This window comes from Acinonyx jubatus, chromosome B3 (genome assembly GCF_027475565.1).
Source record: "Acinonyx jubatus isolate Ajub_Pintada_27869175 chromosome B3, VMU_Ajub_asm_v1.0, whole genome shotgun sequence".
Taxonomy (NCBI): domain Eukaryota; kingdom Metazoa; phylum Chordata; class Mammalia; order Carnivora; family Felidae; genus Acinonyx; species Acinonyx jubatus.
The window spans coordinates 108,635,338-108,651,704 of record NC_069386.1 but is presented as its reverse complement, the minus strand read 5'-3'; the positions used below and the strand labels follow the sequence as shown (position 1 = coordinate 108,651,704).

Below are 16,367 nucleotides of genomic sequence, written 5' to 3'. Positions count from 1 at the left end.
GTATTTCCCTTGACTGAAGTCATTCTCTACCTCAGCTAGTGGGAAGGATTTCTCTCTGTTGAGGGCCCTGCTGTAGCTCTACAGGCAGCCTACGCTCACAGTGCATTTGAAATCACTAGGAAGTGTCACTAGTAGTAACTAAAAGCTGTCCTTTGAATTGTACCTCTGATTGGCTGTCGAACAGCAGTCTGAGCTCGTTCTGTGCCCTCCTGCGGTCTCCACCTGGCAACCCAGTTAGAATCTGCACCTTTCTCAGACCACATTTTGTTACATTTCTAATATTACAACATAATCATGTCATTTCCCTTTGCCCTGAAATAAGTGAGGAAAAAAAAATCTTATTTTCCCCTAGAACCCACCACTAAAAAGCAGAGGGTTGGACCACTCTTGGCTTCCACACAAATTAGAGCTCCTCAGTTGGTTATTAGACTCTTCTCTCAGGCCATTATGAAAGATGAGAGAAGTTCAGGGCTTCTGGAGGTATAGTTTCCTCAGCTGTATGTCCTCAGGGGAGTCAATGACCTTGGCAAAGACTCATGCAAGCAAGCTGCTGGTTCTCTCCCAGCTGTGAGTAGAAGGGGTAGGACTGCTGACACTATGTCAGGGGGAAGCCTGCCTCATGGGACAACCCAGAGGTGGCCTGTGAACAAAGTTATTCCCTCTTTAAGAAATAAGCAAAGGGGGGCGCCTGGGTGGCTCAGTCGGTTGAGCGGCCGACTTCGGCTCAGGTCACGATCTCGCAGTCCGTGAGTTCGAGCCCCGCGTCGGGCTCTGTGCTGACAGCTCGGAGCCTGGAGCCTGCTTCGGATTCTGTGTCTCCCTCTCTCTGACCCTCCCCTGTTCATGCTCTGTCTCTGTCTCAAAAATAAATAAACGTTAAAAAAAAATTAAAAAAAGAAATAAGCAATGGACATGCATACTGATGAGTTATGCAATACCCTCATTTACTCCTCACAAGGCATTATGATTTCATTTTATAGACAACGGAACTGATAATTAGCGAGGCTAAGTAACCTGACAAATGATAATCACCTAGCAACTGGGAGAGCTAGGATTTGAACCCAAGTCTTCCTGCAAACCACTCTTTGAGGTCTCTTCCTTAACTGCCTATTAAGAAATAATGCCTAGGGCACCTGGGTGGCTCAGTCAGTTGAGCATCCCTCTCTTGATTTCAGCTCAAGTCATGATTCCAGAGCTGTGGGATCAAGTCCTGCTTAAGATTTCCTTCTCTCTCCCTCTACCACCCCCACCCCTACGCATGCATTTGCGCGCTCTCTCTCTCTCTCAAAAAAAATAAAAAGAAAAAAGAAATAATGACCATCCTTTCCCTACCCATTACTGTGCGTCCATTTCTTGTGTGGAGGTTATGGATATCCTGTTTTATTCTGATACAGTTATCCCTCTCGGGGTATTGCCAGTGACACAGAGAGAGCAAGGTCTTCTCTGAAGGGTAAGATTTCCAATGCCACAGGAGGAAGTCACACTTTCACTCTTCACAGATGACATGATACTCTATATGGAAAAACCCAAAAGATTCCACCAAAAACTATTAGAACTGATCCATGAATTCAGCAAAGTCCCAGGATATAAAATCAATACACAGAAATCAGTTGCATTCCTATACACCAATAATGAAGCAACAGAAAGAGAAATCAAGGAATCAATCCCATTTATAATTGCACCAAAAACCATAAAATACCTAGGAACAAACTTACCCAAAGAGGTGAAAAATCTATACATTGAAAACTATGGACAAAAAAAAAAAACAACAAAACAAAACAAAAACCACTACGGAAAGTTTATGAAAAAACTGAAGACAACACAAAAAAAAAAAAAAAAAAAAAAAAAGAAAAAATATTCCATGCTCCTGGATTGGAAGAACAAATATTGTTAAAATGTCAATACTACCCAAAGCAATCTACATATTCAATGAACAAACAATCCTAAATTTGTATGGAACCACAAAAGACCCTGAATAGCTAAAGCAATCCTGAAAAAGAAAACGAAAGCTGGAGGCATCACAATCCCGGACTTCAAGCTGTATTACAAAGCTGTAATCCTCAAGACAGGATGGTACTTGCACAAAAACAGACACTCAGATCAATGGAACAAAATAGAGAACCCAGAAATGGACCCACAAACGTATGGCCAACTAACCTTTGACAAAGCAGGAAAGAATATCCAATGGAATAAAGACAGTCTCTTCCCCAAATGATGCTGGGAAAACTGGACAGCAACATGCAGAAAAATGAACCTGGACCACTTTCTTACACCATACACAAAAATAAACTCAAAATGGATGAAAGACCTAAACGTAAGACAGGAAGCCATCAAAATCCTAGAGGAGAAAGCAGGCAAAAACCTCTTTGACCTCAGCTGCAGCAACTTCTTACTCAACACATCTCCATGTTGCTAGAGAAACCAAAGGAAAAATGAACAATTGGGACCTCATCAAAATAAGCTTCCGCACAGAGAAGGAAACAATCAGCAAAAGTAAAAGGCAACCAACGGAATTGGAGAAGATATTTGCAAAGGACGCATCAGAAAAAGGGTTAGGATCCAAAATCTATAGAGAACTTATCAAAATCAACACCCAAAAAACAAATAATCTAGTGAAGAAATGGACAAAAGACATGAATAGACACTTCTCCAAAGACATCCAGATGGCCAACCGACATATGAAAAAATGCTCAACATCACTCATCATCAGGGAAATACAAATCAAAACCACAATGAGATACCACCTCACACCTGTCAGAATGGCTAACATTAACAACTCAGGCAACAACAGATGTTGGTGAGGATACGGAGAAAGAGGATCTCTTTTGCACAGCTGGTGGGAATGCAAGCTGGTGCAGCCACTCTGGAAAACAGTATGGTGGTTCCTCAAAAAATTAAAAATAGAACTACCTTACAACCCAGCAATTGCACTACTAGGTATTTATCCAAGGGATACAGGTGTGCTGTTTTGAAAGGACATATGCACCCCAACGTTTAGGGCAGCACTATCAACAATAGCCAAAGTATGGAAAGAGCCCAAATGTCCATTGGTGTATGAATGGATAAAGAAGATGTGGGGTGTGTGTGTGTGATGGAGTATTACTCAGCAATCAAAAAGAATGAACTCTTGCCATTTGCAACCATGTGGATGGAACTAGAGGGTATTATGCTAAGTGAAATCAGTCAAAGACAAATATCACATGACTTCACTCATATGAGGACTTTAAGATACAAAACAGATGAACATAAGGGAAGGGAAGCAAAAATAAAATGAAAACAGAGAGGGGGACAAGGCAAAAGAGACTCTTAAATATAGAGAACAGAGGGTTGCTGGAGGGGTTGTAGGAGGGGGGATAGGCTAAATGGGTAAGGAGCATTAAGGAAGACACTTGTTGGGATGAGCACTGGCTGTTATACCTAGGGGATGAATCACTGGAATCTACTCCTGAAATCCTTGTTGTACTATATATGCTAACTAACTTGGATGTAAATTTAAAAATTAATTAATTAATTAATTAAAAAAAAAAAAGATTTCCAGTGCCACTCATTCAGGAAAGAAGCCAGGAACTGAAAGGTTGAGAAGAGTAGATACCTGAATGCAAATTGAATATATGATGATATAAACAAATTACCATTTCCATTTGTAAATGCATAAATAGTAAGGTTTATTTTTTAAGAGAGTGCTTATTTTTTGAGATAAAGACTGAGATATTTATAGATGAAATGATACGATGTCTGCAATTTGCTTAAAAATAATCAAGAGGTGGGGCGCCTGGGTGGCTCGGTTGGTTAAGCGTCCGACTTCGGCTCAGGTCATGATCTCACGGTCCGTGGGTTCGAGCCCCGCGTCAGGCTCTGTGCTGACCACTCACAGCCTGGAGCCTGTTTCAGATTCTGTGTCTCCCTCTCTCTGTGACCCTCCCCCATTCATGCTCTGTCTCTCTCTGTCTCAAAAATAAATAAACGTTAAAAAAAAATTTTTTTTTTAAATAAATAATCAAGAGGTGGAGTAGATGGGTGTGGATGATATGAAGTGGATCTTAATTTGGTGACTGTTCATGCTGCATCATGGGCATGTTGGAGTTCATTATACACTTTTGTATATCCTTGAAATCTTCCATTACAAAAAGTTTTTTGGGGGCACCTGGGTGGCTCAGTCGGCTGAGCGTGGGACTTCAGCTCAGGTCATGACCTCGCACCTCTTGAGTTTGAGCCCCACGTCGGGCTTTGTGCTGACAGCTCAGAGCCTGGAGCCTGCTTTGGGTCATGTGTCTCCATCTCTCTCTGCCCTCTGCCCCCACTCTTGCTCTGTCCTGCTCTCTTTCAAAAATAAACATTTTAATAAAAAGTTAAAAAAAATTGTTAGTGTTTATTTAGGTATTTTGAGAGAGAGACAGAGAGAGCAAGCAGGGAAGGGGCAGAGAGAGAGGGAGAGAGAGGATCCCAAGCAGTCTCCATACTGTCAGAGCAGAGCGTGACATGGGGCTCAAGCCCATGAACCACGAGATTACAACCCGAGCCAAAATCAACAGTCAGATGCTTAACCAACTGAGCCACCCAGGCACCTCTCTTCCCATACAAAAAGTTTCAAATGTTACATTTACCTAAAAAAATTTTAATAACGCTGTAAGAAAAAAAAAAACTAGCAAAATCAGACTTGCAAGGATTTTAGTTATCGGAGTTACCAATCACACTGAAAATCAGTTTGAAATATACTGCAAATTAATTTCATTTACAAAGAATGTCAGTAAGTAAAAAGTATGGTCCACCTTCATCAGAAAAGAGAGGACTGAGATGGCCTTTAAATATACATGAAGATTGAGAAAAGAACATTTTGGCACTTAAAATTTCTACCCACATTATCTGGTGTTGTAACATGTATTTAACTTGTATTTTGACTCCATTATCGTGGCGGGCTAATCCCAAAGCTCTTTCTGTCCTTCTCACTGTCTATCTCACACTCACTGAGTGTGATATTTCGGGAGCTAGACAACAGAATTTTGTGACACTATTGCAGACAAAAAACTGAGATCACCACTTTGGAAATGACAAACTACTCAGCAATACCGAAACAAACATTCTATAAAATGTAAAATTTGATTTTTTAAATTATTGTTTAATTGTCATCAAATGTCATTTTACCTATGATGTAACTATAAACTACATCTGCTTAGCCTCTCCCGACCTCCAGCCCCATTAGTCCCACAGCCTAAGAGACATGTGCATGTGAACGTGTCATAGTAACCTCAGGCACATCACAGTTTTGTCTGTTATTCTGCATACAGGAGAAGGGCAATCGCAGCCACCCCATCACCCAAGAGAGACACTGGGAGTCAGCCTAAGCACCTCCTCTCCCTCTCCCTTCACATCTTATCCATTCTATCCAAAATCCTGTCAGTGCCACCTCTTAAGTATTTCTTAGTCCTGTACCCTTCTCTCTATTCCTCCTAACGTGGACTTCGTGCCGACTCATGGTTTCGTACCTGGGCAGCTATCTGTAAACCTCCCACAGCTAGCTTTTAAACTGGTCCCCTGCCTCTAGCCTTCCTCTACTTGAATCTAGTTGGTGTATTGAAATATTCAATAAACATCTGGTGAGGGCCTACTCTGTGGAGTTCTACAGACAGCTCCTTCAAGGGACACAAAGATGAGTAAGACAGTTCCTGCCACTGAGGGGCTTACAGTCTAAAGGAGGGAGACACTGTCTATGGCGGGAAGGGCTCCGGCATCAGACAAACTGTGGTTCAAAATGTCAGTTTTGCTACTTACTGGCTGTAGGACTTTGGTTCAATTGCTCAGTCTCCTGAGCCTTATTTCTTCACCTCTAAGATGGAGATAATAATAATGCTCACTTTCCATGGCTGTTTAAGAATCAGAAAACATACAAATGTCGGGCACATAATAGGCACACAGCACGGCAGACAGTGGCTAGTATTATTAGTTTAGTGATGCACTTAATAGAGCCAGTATTTTCTCAATGGAGATTAAAACCAGTTTTTTCTAATTTAATAATTTTACCTTGTAGAATTGGCTGTCTATTGCGCAGCAAGTATAATACGGTCCCATTAATGTACAATTACATTTCTATAACTCAAAGAGGCAATTTTATAAAGCAGTTAAGAGTATGTACCCTGAGCCAAACAGACCTAGATTTCAATCATCTTAGTCACCTGTGAGCTGTGTGATTTGGCCAAGTCACTCAGTTTTCCTCCAATTGCTTAACCCTTTGACTTCAGTTTCTTCATCTGTAAAACTGGATGAACATGCAGCTTTTTGAAACGGTTGGCAAATTGATTAGCACAGTGCCTGGTCCATAGGAAGCAGCTGATAAATGTTATCAGAAAATGATATCTGGACGGCTGCTCACCAAAATGGTTTTCTCTAGATGGTTGGATTTCAGCAGGTATTTATTTTGCTCATTATATTCTTCTGTATTGCTTGAATTTTTTTTTTTTTTTTTTACTCCGGGCACATGCAATTTTTATAAAAGCTACAATAAAGTTTTAATAAAATTTACCTTCTGAATTCAAGAGTTCTGGTTTCATCTTTCCAGTACCACATCCCTAATCGTAATCCCAATTGCTGTAAAATGAAATGATTGCAGCAAATATAATTAAAAACTCAATTTACAATACACATGGCATAATGAGCTTTTAACAATTCCCACTAGCCGCTCTTTATTCAATAAAGATGTAGTATCTTCAAGTGTTGTGGGGTTGGTTTGTTTTTACCTTGAAGCCAGGATTTTACCCATCTTGTTTTCAGATGTAGTTTCGGTAGAAAAGAAGGAAGAGAGAAATAAGGGAAAGAGGAGGAAAAGGAAGGAAAGAAAGGAAACTTCACTTAGCCTGCACTACTGTCTCAAGGCTCATCATAGCAACTGACCGATGAACTGCGACTCAGACCACAATAAACTGATGCCCAGGGCAGCCTCAACAGAGGAGTTAAGACACTCATAACAGGCAGGGGAGCCTGCTCGAACCGACCCCGCCCAGAGGAAGTAGGCAAAGAACCAGCTTACTTTTTCAGTAGTGGTAGCTTCCAACCCACCAGCCTTTTCTTCCCGCGGATCGCACCCCCCGCCACCCCCCCCCCCACCCCCAGCAGGACAGCTTCCTGCGCAGGAAGGCTATTTCTTTTGCAACCAACAAATTAGAGGTGGTGAGGTGGAACTTTCATAAACATCTAAATATCCCGGTGAGGAGCCAGGATTCAATTCTGCCCTTTGGCCGAGTACACCTCCATAGTTTGGGTTTCGTAGGCACAGCTGCCCACATCTCTGAGTGCCGCTCGGCCGGAGCTGAGTCGGGGTGGAGGGCGCCCCGGGAGCTGAGGGCCGGGAGGAGGCGGCAGGGCCGGCCTGCCCCTGCCTCGGGAGTGGGGGCGACCAAGGAAGGCTGCGCTTACCTCCGGCGAGGAAGCCCCCTGTCCCTCTGTCCGCTTCCTCCGGGAATAAAGCTCCGGCACCGTCACCTGATGCATGGCCTCTCCCAGCCAGCCCCTCACTGTCGCCCAGGCAACTGCGCGCTCGCGCTGGGCAACCGTGGCCGCAGGGCGGAGGGCGGAGGGGGGCGGGGACCCTGCTTCCGCCGCGGGCTCAGCGGACGCAGCGGGCGGGCAGAGGGGCCGCGGCGCTGCGAGGCTGCGCACGCGGTGCGGGAGGCGCCTCCGCCCGGTACGGCCCTCGCGGGGCTCCGTCTACTTTCTACCTTTGCCGTGGCGCCTTTTTGGCGTATCCGTGGTGTAGCTGCCTAGGGGTTATTTCTGCAGGGGTCGATTCTACCTGGCCTTCCAGCTGTGAGGCAAAGCACTGAATTGTCTTCGTTCGTAATTGGAATACCAAGATCCAGTTTCATAGGGAAGATCCCTTTGTCCCGATTTACTAGCACTAAATTTACTAGCACTAAATTTCAAATCCAGGTTGAGATTAAGTCGATGGGGGTGTGGGGGAGGTTCAGGGAAGGATGCGTGGAAATCAGGTTTCTTAACTTGGTTCTACTGCATAACTAGATGTGTTGACCCAGGGCAAGGCAACGCTGAACCTCTGTCCGAAGATACCCAAATCAGGAATTAGGATTTTTAAGGAGGAATGTGTATAAGGCACCGCCCTTCCGAACTCAAAATTAGTGTTGCTCTAAGAAAACTTGCTTCGTGTCCATGAGTATTCAATAACATTTTTACGTGTCTGCTTTTCACTTTTCAAATCATGTGTCTTCTAATTCCTTCTTGCAACCGAGTAAATACGCAGACGTTGGTATTTTTTTTTCCCTTCCAACACTGATGTAAGCAATGCTAGATATCACTACATTATTGAGAATGCCTAATATATTCTGCCTTTGTTTTATCCCCGTAGCCTAATACGGTTAAGAGCTCCTCAGTAAATAGTTGGTAACTTTACTCCCATAAATTTAAAACGTATGGCAGCAGCCATCCCACTGCTTCCCCTTACCTCGCTCTCCCAGTCTACTTGATAACACATAATCACTGGTTCCGGTGGCATAAAACTGTAATCAGCTAGATTCATGTTCTACTCCAGTCCACTGCTGTTCAGATTATATGGAAACCCACCTATCCACTGGCAGTGGGGCTTTGAGGCTGTGGCCTCAGGACTGGCCTATTATACATGGTGAATGGCTCACTTGAAATAGGAGTAAGAAAATCCCAGTCACCAAGAGTTTTTCATCTAACAATGTATATCACTTGGGGTGGGGAGGACAGGGAGAAATGAGCTGAAGCTCCACAGAGGTCTGAGAAACACCAAGGACTCTGGGTGGAATCCATTCACCTCACAACCATTATCAGGAAGACCACACTTCAGTCAACCTCTTCAGTTTATCCCAGTGAATGAAGAAATGCAAACGGAAAACCAAAGACCTTTTATACTTCACTATAGATTAACTTCAAGCTAATGTACAAAATTAAGGTAAAAAATAAGAGTTGAGAACTCCAATGATCTACATAAAAGTAACAGGACAAAAAGTTTTCCCTTTAAAAAAAAATTCATGATGTTATAAAGTAGGGATAACGGTAGTATTCTAAATATTTAAGTTTCAAGTGTCCTGTGAGGGAAATTGTTTTGTTTTGTTTTGTTTGCCTAGTGAAGAGAAACTTCCCAAGGTCATGTAACTAAGAGCATGTAAGATAGAACTAAATTGCTGATCGCAGATTGTAGGCCAAAGACTGAATATAATGTATGCTTATGTATGAAAAAGTCATAATGGAGAGATTTTCAAAGTATTATAATTCTACCTTTAAAAACTAACATGTGAGGGGTGCCTGGATGGCTCAGTCAGTTGAGCAACAGACTCTTGATTTCAGCTCAGGTCTTGATCCTAGGGTCGTGGGATCGAGCCCCAATTTGGGCTCTGCACTGAGTATGGAGCCTGCTTAGGATTCTCCCTCTCTTCTTCTGCCCCTCTCCCTTCCTCTAAAAAAAAAAAAAAAAAAAAAAAAAAAAAGATTTTTGGGACACCTGGGTGGCTCAGTTGGTTAAGCATCCAGCTGCAGCTGAGGTCATGATCTCACAGTTTGTTTGAGCTCCGCCTTGGGCTCTGCACTGACAGCTCAGAGCCTGGAGACTGCTTCAGATTCTGTCTCTCTCTTTCTGCCCCTCTTCCACTTGTGCTCGCATGCTCGCTCTCAAAAATAAACATTAAATAAAAACTAACATGTAAGAAAATAGCAATTCCAGTATTTGAAGATCAACTCCATTTTTGGTTGCTTATTTCCTCAATCTTCAATTCACAAACAACCTAAACTGAAAGAGGAAAAGAACCTATGGCTTCTTAATTTGTTCTAAGGGAAAGACATTTCAACACTAAACATCACCCTATTAAATCTCAGAAATGCATATACCCTGAAGTATTCCGAGAGCTATCTCAAGAATAAATATTGGGCTCTTTTTCTAAGATCCATAATTTTTAAGGAATGTATCAACTTTTCTGTATCTAATTTTAATGCTTAAGGATAACCCTTCAAAACCATTTTCTCATTTCTATTTAGACATTATACAGAAGCAATTGAATATTCCTTAACCTAACCTAAACTAGGTTGTTTAGGTTGTTGTTCCTTAACCTAAACATACATATTGCCTTAGCAATTGTCTTGTGATGTATGGATTTGAGATTCTTTAAAACTTTAATTCCAGTGTTCAAAAGCAAGGGGAACATGCCTCACAGCACATTATAAACTACATTCAATTCATAGGATAAAGAAATTCTCATTAAGTCTCCCTGATAGATCATACAGGTGATACATTAAATATCCTATTATGCATGCTAAGTTTAAAGATGTGAGCAGCATTAATACCTCCTCATGAGGGTGCCTGGGTGGCTCAGTTGGTTAAGCATCCAGCTCTTGATTTCAGCTCAGGTTGTGATCTCAGGGTTTTCATCTCGTGGTCGGTCGTGGGATCCAGCCTCTCCTCAAGCTTTGTGCTGAGCATGGAGCCTACTTGGAATTCTTTCTCTCTGCCCCTCCACCCCTCCTCAAAAATAAACTTAAAAAAAAAATCTCCTCATGAACAACCATTAATGACCACTATACACATCAAACTAATGCAATAAAAAATTTAGAGTAAGCTTGTTTTGAAATTTCTGGGTCTCAAATCCTGTAAACAACCTGCTAGGTCTTATTTTGACAGGTGTTTAGACTTACTGCCTCAAAACAGGAACTATATTAGTCAGACATTCAGGTAAGGATTTAAGTGCCCATCTGAGAAATGTTTTTAATCCCTTAGCATTCTGTATGTACTGCATTAGCCTTAGACATGACTAGTCCCTAGTGTAACACTACTTTCAAGTTCAAGTGATGCTAATTATTCCTTAAACTGTAATTTATCCTCATTCAACAGCAAGTACTTTTTCCATTGTCATTTGACTATGGCTGATCTAACATCTGCTAAGGAGTTCCCAGGAGTTATCCAGTTACCGGTTTCAAATGACCCATGGAAACACTGAATGGCTAGTTTGGTGCCTTTATCTTTGCAATATTCAGATCTAGATAAATTCGAGAAGACAAAATTAAAAACACTCAAGAAGGCTGGGTGTTTTGCAAATTACTTTTCAGAATAACAGAAAATGCAGTATCTGCATACTGATATTTGTGTTATGGCAAGTTACCAGAGGCCACGCCATAGGATAGTCAAAGAGACTACCATTGGTCATTTTCTCTGATACTTTAGAAACTAATTTCTAAAGAAAGGTCTAAAATGAAACATACTATTACCAAATTGCCCTGTTGCACTTGCAGAAAGATTCCATTATATTTTGAAGTTAGAGCAAGGGATAAGTGCTTTCAACAAATAAAGGACTAAGAAAAAGTTAATAGAATGAGCATTATGTTGGAAAAAATTCATGTTAAACATCACTCTAATGCTAGTATTCACCTGATTCTGTTAGTACTAAGGTAATTTGTCAAATATTTATGTGATGCTATCTGTAGTTAATTAAACACTCTTAATGCCTCCTTGCTGAAAACTTTCCACCAATGTGGCATTAGCATTAAAATACCTGAGTTACCAGCTTTTCAGTGTAAAGAGCAATTTCCTTAAATATTTTTTAAGTTTATTTTGAGACAATTTCAATATTGCCTTTTTATTTCACTCCCATCCACTCAAATGACTTTGCTTAAAAAATTAAAAAATAAAACTTAATGTACATACGAGTCAGCTCTTGTAGGTCAGGCTTATTGTAAAGCTCAACATTTTTAGGCTAATTTGTTCTCTGTTTTTATATTATTTAAAATATTAATCTCTCTACATGATACAGAAGGGTCCACTACTAAAAACGTAGCTTCTATAATTCACTGTTATCTTATGAACAACATGGAGCAAATCTACATCACTTGAAAAGAGATATCGAAGTGTCTATATGTGATGAACACATTAGGTTAACTGTTTTCCAATCAGATTTACTGAATGTTTCCCAAGTTCCCCTTAAAGAGAATAAATCAGAACAAAGCAGAAGTGTCATTCCGCTAAAAAATACAAACATGAATCCCCTTCTCCTACGGATGTGGATTTTAAAGCTTAAGCCCAGGATAGTGGATCCCAAAGGGTTACAATATTTTTATCTGTAACAATCTCAAATCAAATATATGAGAAAATGGGTATGTTGTGTATTAACAAAACACAGGACTACCTTGCACTTTTCTCTTTTAGAAAAGAACTCTATTCTAGTGAGTTAAGGCAGGTATTGCAAAAGCATTAGGATTCTCAAATCAGAAAAAAAAAAAAATCTTTATCTCCCTCTATCCCCCAGGTAATGGTAACTATTGAAAACACAGCCTTATTAGCTCACAGGTTAAGCTGTTTCACTAGAAAATTAAAGTTAAAAACAAGTTTGACTACATTGGACTCTAATATTAAGTGGCTTTGAAGTTTGCTCTGCTGGCTCTTGTTTCAGGCACCTGCATGCACAAAAAGCAACTTGTTCCATACTAAGGCTATTGTCCGAGGACAACTCCTGCCCCAGTGTTTACTTTATACTTAACCCCAGAATATAGTTTGTATTCTGCTGGAATAGTCCGGTGGATTTTTACTTGAACACTTAAGCCAAGCCTAAGGAGTCTGGGTACACTGGGTATACCAGACCTGTCTGGTTTCTTTATTTAAAGGAGGGAGAAAGTTTACCCAGATCTTCTCCTCTTAAATTATTTGTAATTCAAAGCAGGAATCTCATCTAAGAATTAGACAAGACTGACTTAGACACACTTCACCTCATACTAATCTCCTAAAGACCAACATGTTTAAAACTGTAAGAAGGGAAAAGTAAAAACTCCAAGACAGTAATTTTGACATCAATTTCAGCTTTACTTTAAATTTGTATTTATGCATTTGTTTGCAAAAAGTATGCCTGTCCTTAACGTTACTAAACGTTCATTTTAATCTTAAAGTAGTACATAAAAATAAACAATTCAAGCTTCTATATGTTTTATTGTTACCAAGCTTCCACAGAACTTGTGTGCAAACTTCAGGTTTCTCATTTCAAATAAATCTCCATGCACAAACTAAGCTACTCAAAAATGCTCAAGTCAGCAAACACCCAAAATGCGTTAAAGAGAAACCTCAAATAATGGTTTTAAAAATCAAACTGTAGAACTAACCTTTTATAATTAAACTAAGTTGTTGCACCCTTCCTTTTATATGCATACACGGGCTAAAGACTTCCAGCAACAGACCTCAGACTTGGCACAAAGGCATTTCAAAGGGGGGGGGGGAAAAACAGAAGAAAAAAAAGAGAAAGGAAAAGAGGTTTACGCTGACTCGAGTGCAAGCTTAGTCCACTTCCTCGATGGTCGGTCCCCCGGAGGCTCCAGAACCGCCGCCGCTGCCGCCGCCAGGACCGCCTTGGTAAAGTTTGCTGATGATGGGGTTGCACACTCTTTCGAGCTCTTTCTGCTTGTGTTCATACTCCTCTTTCTCCGCCATCTGGTTTCGGTCGAGCCAGTTGATCACCTCCTGGCACTTGTCGAGGATCTTGTTTTTGTCCTGCTCGCTAATCTTGCCCCTCAGTTTCTCGTCTTCCACCGTCTGCTTGATGTTGTAGGTATAGGACTCTACCGCATTTTTGGCGGCGACCCGGTCACGATTGGCCTCATCTTCCGACTTGTACCGCTCCGCTTCCTGCACCATCCGGTCAATGTCGTCCTTGCTCAGACGACCCTTGTCGTTGGTAATGGTGATTTTGTTTTCTTTACCGGTGCTCTTATCAGCGGCGGTGACGTTGAGGATGCCGTTGGCGTCGATGTCGAAGGTTACCTCGATCTGGGGGACCCCGCGGGGCGCGGGGGGAATCCCGGTCAGGTCGAACTTGCCCAGCAGGTTATTGTCCTTGGTCATGGCCCGTTCGCCCTCGTACACCTGCACCAGCACGCTGCTTTGGTTGTCAGAGTAGGTGGTGAAGGTCTGCGTCTGCTTGGTAGGGATCGTGGTGTTTCTCTTGATGAGCGGGGTCATGACGCCGCCAGCCGTCTCAATGCCCAGCGACAACGGGGTCACGTCGAGCAGCAGAAGGTCCTGCACGTTCTCTGACTTGTCCCCGATGAGAATGGCCGCCTGCACCGCGGCCCCGTAGGCCACCGCCTCGTCGGGGTTGATGCTCTTGTTCAGCTCCTTGCCGTTGAAGAAATCCTGCAGCAGCTTCTGGATCTTGGGGATGCGGGTGGAGCCGCCCACCAGCACGATCTCCTGGATCTGGCCTTTGTCTAGCTTGGCGTCACGCAGCGCCTTCTCCACCGGCTCCAGGGTTCCGCGGAACAGATCAGCGTTGAGCTCCTCGAAGCGGGCGCGGGTGATGGACGTGTAGAAGTCCACGCCCTCGTACAGCGAGTCGATCTCAATGCTCGCCTGCGTAGACGAGCTCAAGGTGCGCTTGGCGCGCTCGCAGGCGGTACGCAGCCGCCGCACAGCGCGCTTGTTGGGCCCAATGTCCTTCTTGTGCTTGCGCTTGAACTCCTCCGCCAGGTGGCTCACCATGCGGTTGTCGAAGTCCTCGCCGCCCAGGTGGGTGTCGCCGGCCGTGGACTTCACTTCGAAGATGCCGTCCTCGATGGTCAGGATGGACACGTCGAAAGTGCCGCCGCCCAGGTCAAAGATGAGCACGTTCTTCTCGCCGCCGGCGCAGCCCTTCTTGTCCAGGCCGTAGGCAATGGCCGCCGCGGTGGGCTCGTTAATGATGCGCAGCACGTTGAGGCCCGTAATGGTGCCCGCGTCCTTGGTGGCCTGGCGCTGCGAGTCATTGAAATAGGCCGGGACCGTGATGACCGCGCTCTGCACCTTGCCTCCCAGGTAGGCTTCGGCGATCTCCTTCATCTTAGTGAGGACCATGGAGGAGATCTCCTCCGGGAAGAAGGTCTTGATCTCTCCCTTGTACTCCACCTGCACTTTGGGCTTTCCTCCCTCGCTCACCACCCTGAACGGCCAATGTTTCATGTCCGACTGCACCGTGGAGTCCTCGAACTTCCGTCCGATCAGCCTCTTGGCGTCGAAGATGGTGTTGGTGGGATTCATGGCCACCTGGTTCTTGGCGGCGTCGCCGATGAGGCGCTCGGTGTCGGTGAAGGCCACGTAGCTGGGGGTGGTGCGGTTGCCCTGGTCGTTGGCGATGATCTCCACCTTGCCATGTTGGAAGACCCCCACGCACGAGTAGGTGGTGCCCAGGTCGATGCCGATAGCCGGGCCGCGGGCAGACATCCTGACTGAAAGATAGGCAAGCGACGTTAGGCGACAACACCTAGGACAGAAAACCTGCGGCGTCAACTAACGGTCGCCTCGCACTAGACACCGCGAGCGCAGACACCGTCTCCCACTCCCCTTGCTCGGCTCCCTGCTCTTATAGCCGCCTCCCTGCCGCCTTCTGGAAACTACCGGAGCCAATCCGCTCCCAGGACCGCCCGCCACAGGCTCGCCTAGGTCGGAGTGACCCGCCCGTAGCCCAACAGATTTCTAGTTGGGTGAGGGGCGGGACCCCGGCCGGCGCTCAGAGGCGGGGGCGGCCGTTATGCAAATGAAGCCCCCCCACCGGGTCTCCCCAGCGGCCTCCAGCCGCCCTTCCACGCGCGCAGCCACCAGCTTACTAGCGTTAGGCTCGCGCCCCCCGGCCAGGTGTAGGCGCTTTAGTTCGTTCTTTGCCTTTCCTAAGGCGGGATTCGTCAACGTCCGCTGGATTGGCAGGGCATGCAACCAATAAGCAGCTCGGACTCCCAAGTGGGTGGGGAAGGGAAAGCTGGGGAGTGGCGCAAGGAGGAGACGCGGAAGCGGAGTCGGGAGAGCGGAGCCACCTGAGCGCTTCGCTCAGTTACTAAGACCTTAAATGCGTCTCAAAGCCGAGTATCCCAACCAATCTAACACGCTGGGGTGGGGGCAGTTCCTTCGGAGTTGGTTGCTCTAAGAAACTAGGTCCAGAGCCGGGTTTGTTTGTTTTTTTCCTCCTGCGCCCTTCAAACGGAAGGGACTGGGAGTTGGCGTGGCCTGGGCGTGAGGGCGGCTTCCTCCGGCGGGGACAAAAAAAATGACTTTGAAGTTCCTGAGACGGGACGTCGGCCTCCTGGAATTTTACTTCGCGTGCTTCGCAGCGTCTCTGTGGGTGTGAGCGCTCGATAAAAACCGCCTGGCGGGCGGGACAGCAGTAGCCGGCCGGTGTGACCTGAGAGGCCGACGGTTTTTCTGCCCGCGCGCGGGCGGCCTGCGCAATTGGAGATCGGGAAGCGGCTGCGAGTCGTCCTCCCAGGGTTTAAACTTTCTCCACCTCGCTCTCCATTTTTCCTGCTTGTCCTGCCTCTTAGAGCTCCCTGATTTCGTCTCCCGGTTCTCTCCACTGCTTCCCTTATTTTCCGTCTCAAGTGCTTTATTCCCCAATTTGAGTTCT

General features: G+C 44.6%; 2 protein-coding genes across 6 annotated transcripts in view; both read right to left on the bottom strand.

The window, feature by feature from the left end:
• Window positions 1–7,703, bottom strand: part of PPP1R36 (protein phosphatase 1 regulatory subunit 36) — a 39,502-nt gene extending 31,799 nt beyond the window's left edge. Inside the window, exons 1-2 of one of the 4 annotated variants that reach the window (XM_027065915.2) lie at window positions 7,408–7,703; window positions 6,518–6,582 (exon numbers count right to left, since the gene is read on the bottom strand). In XM_027065915.2, the coding sequence (XP_026921716.2) occupies window positions 6,518–6,582; window positions 7,408–7,482 (140 nt within the window). In that variant the 5' untranslated portion in view covers window positions 7,483–7,703. The remainder of the gene's footprint in view (window positions 1–6,517; window positions 6,583–7,407) is intronic. The other 3 variants (XM_053224552.1, XM_027065916.2, XM_053224551.1) reach the window with 3 other exon arrangements.
• Window positions 7,704–12,790: 5,087 nt separating this feature from the next.
• Window positions 12,791–15,594, bottom strand: HSPA2 (heat shock protein family A (Hsp70) member 2). 2 transcript variants are annotated; one of them, XM_027065902.2, is made up of 2 exons: window positions 15,577–15,594; window positions 12,791–15,233 (listed from the first exon to the last, which is right to left on the bottom strand). In XM_027065902.2, exon 2 carries the CDS (start codon window positions 15,191–15,193, stop codon window positions 13,277–13,279), a length of 1,917 nt encoding a protein of 638 aa, XP_026921703.1. In that variant the 5' UTR covers window positions 15,194–15,233; window positions 15,577–15,594; the 3' UTR covers window positions 12,791–13,276. The 2 variants fall into 2 exon arrangements, with proteins under 2 accessions (XP_026921703.1, XP_026921702.1); XM_027065901.2 differs by lacking the exon at window positions 15,577–15,594 and adding an exon at window positions 15,368–15,509.
• Between the last annotated feature and the right edge of the window lie 773 nt (window positions 15,595–16,367).

What these genes read in the sequence shown, in the direction of transcription:
- HSPA2 (XM_027065902.2), bottom strand. Translation starts at nt 15,193, where the DNA reads ATGTCTGCCCGCGGCCCGGCTATCGGCATCGACCTGGGCACCACCTAC.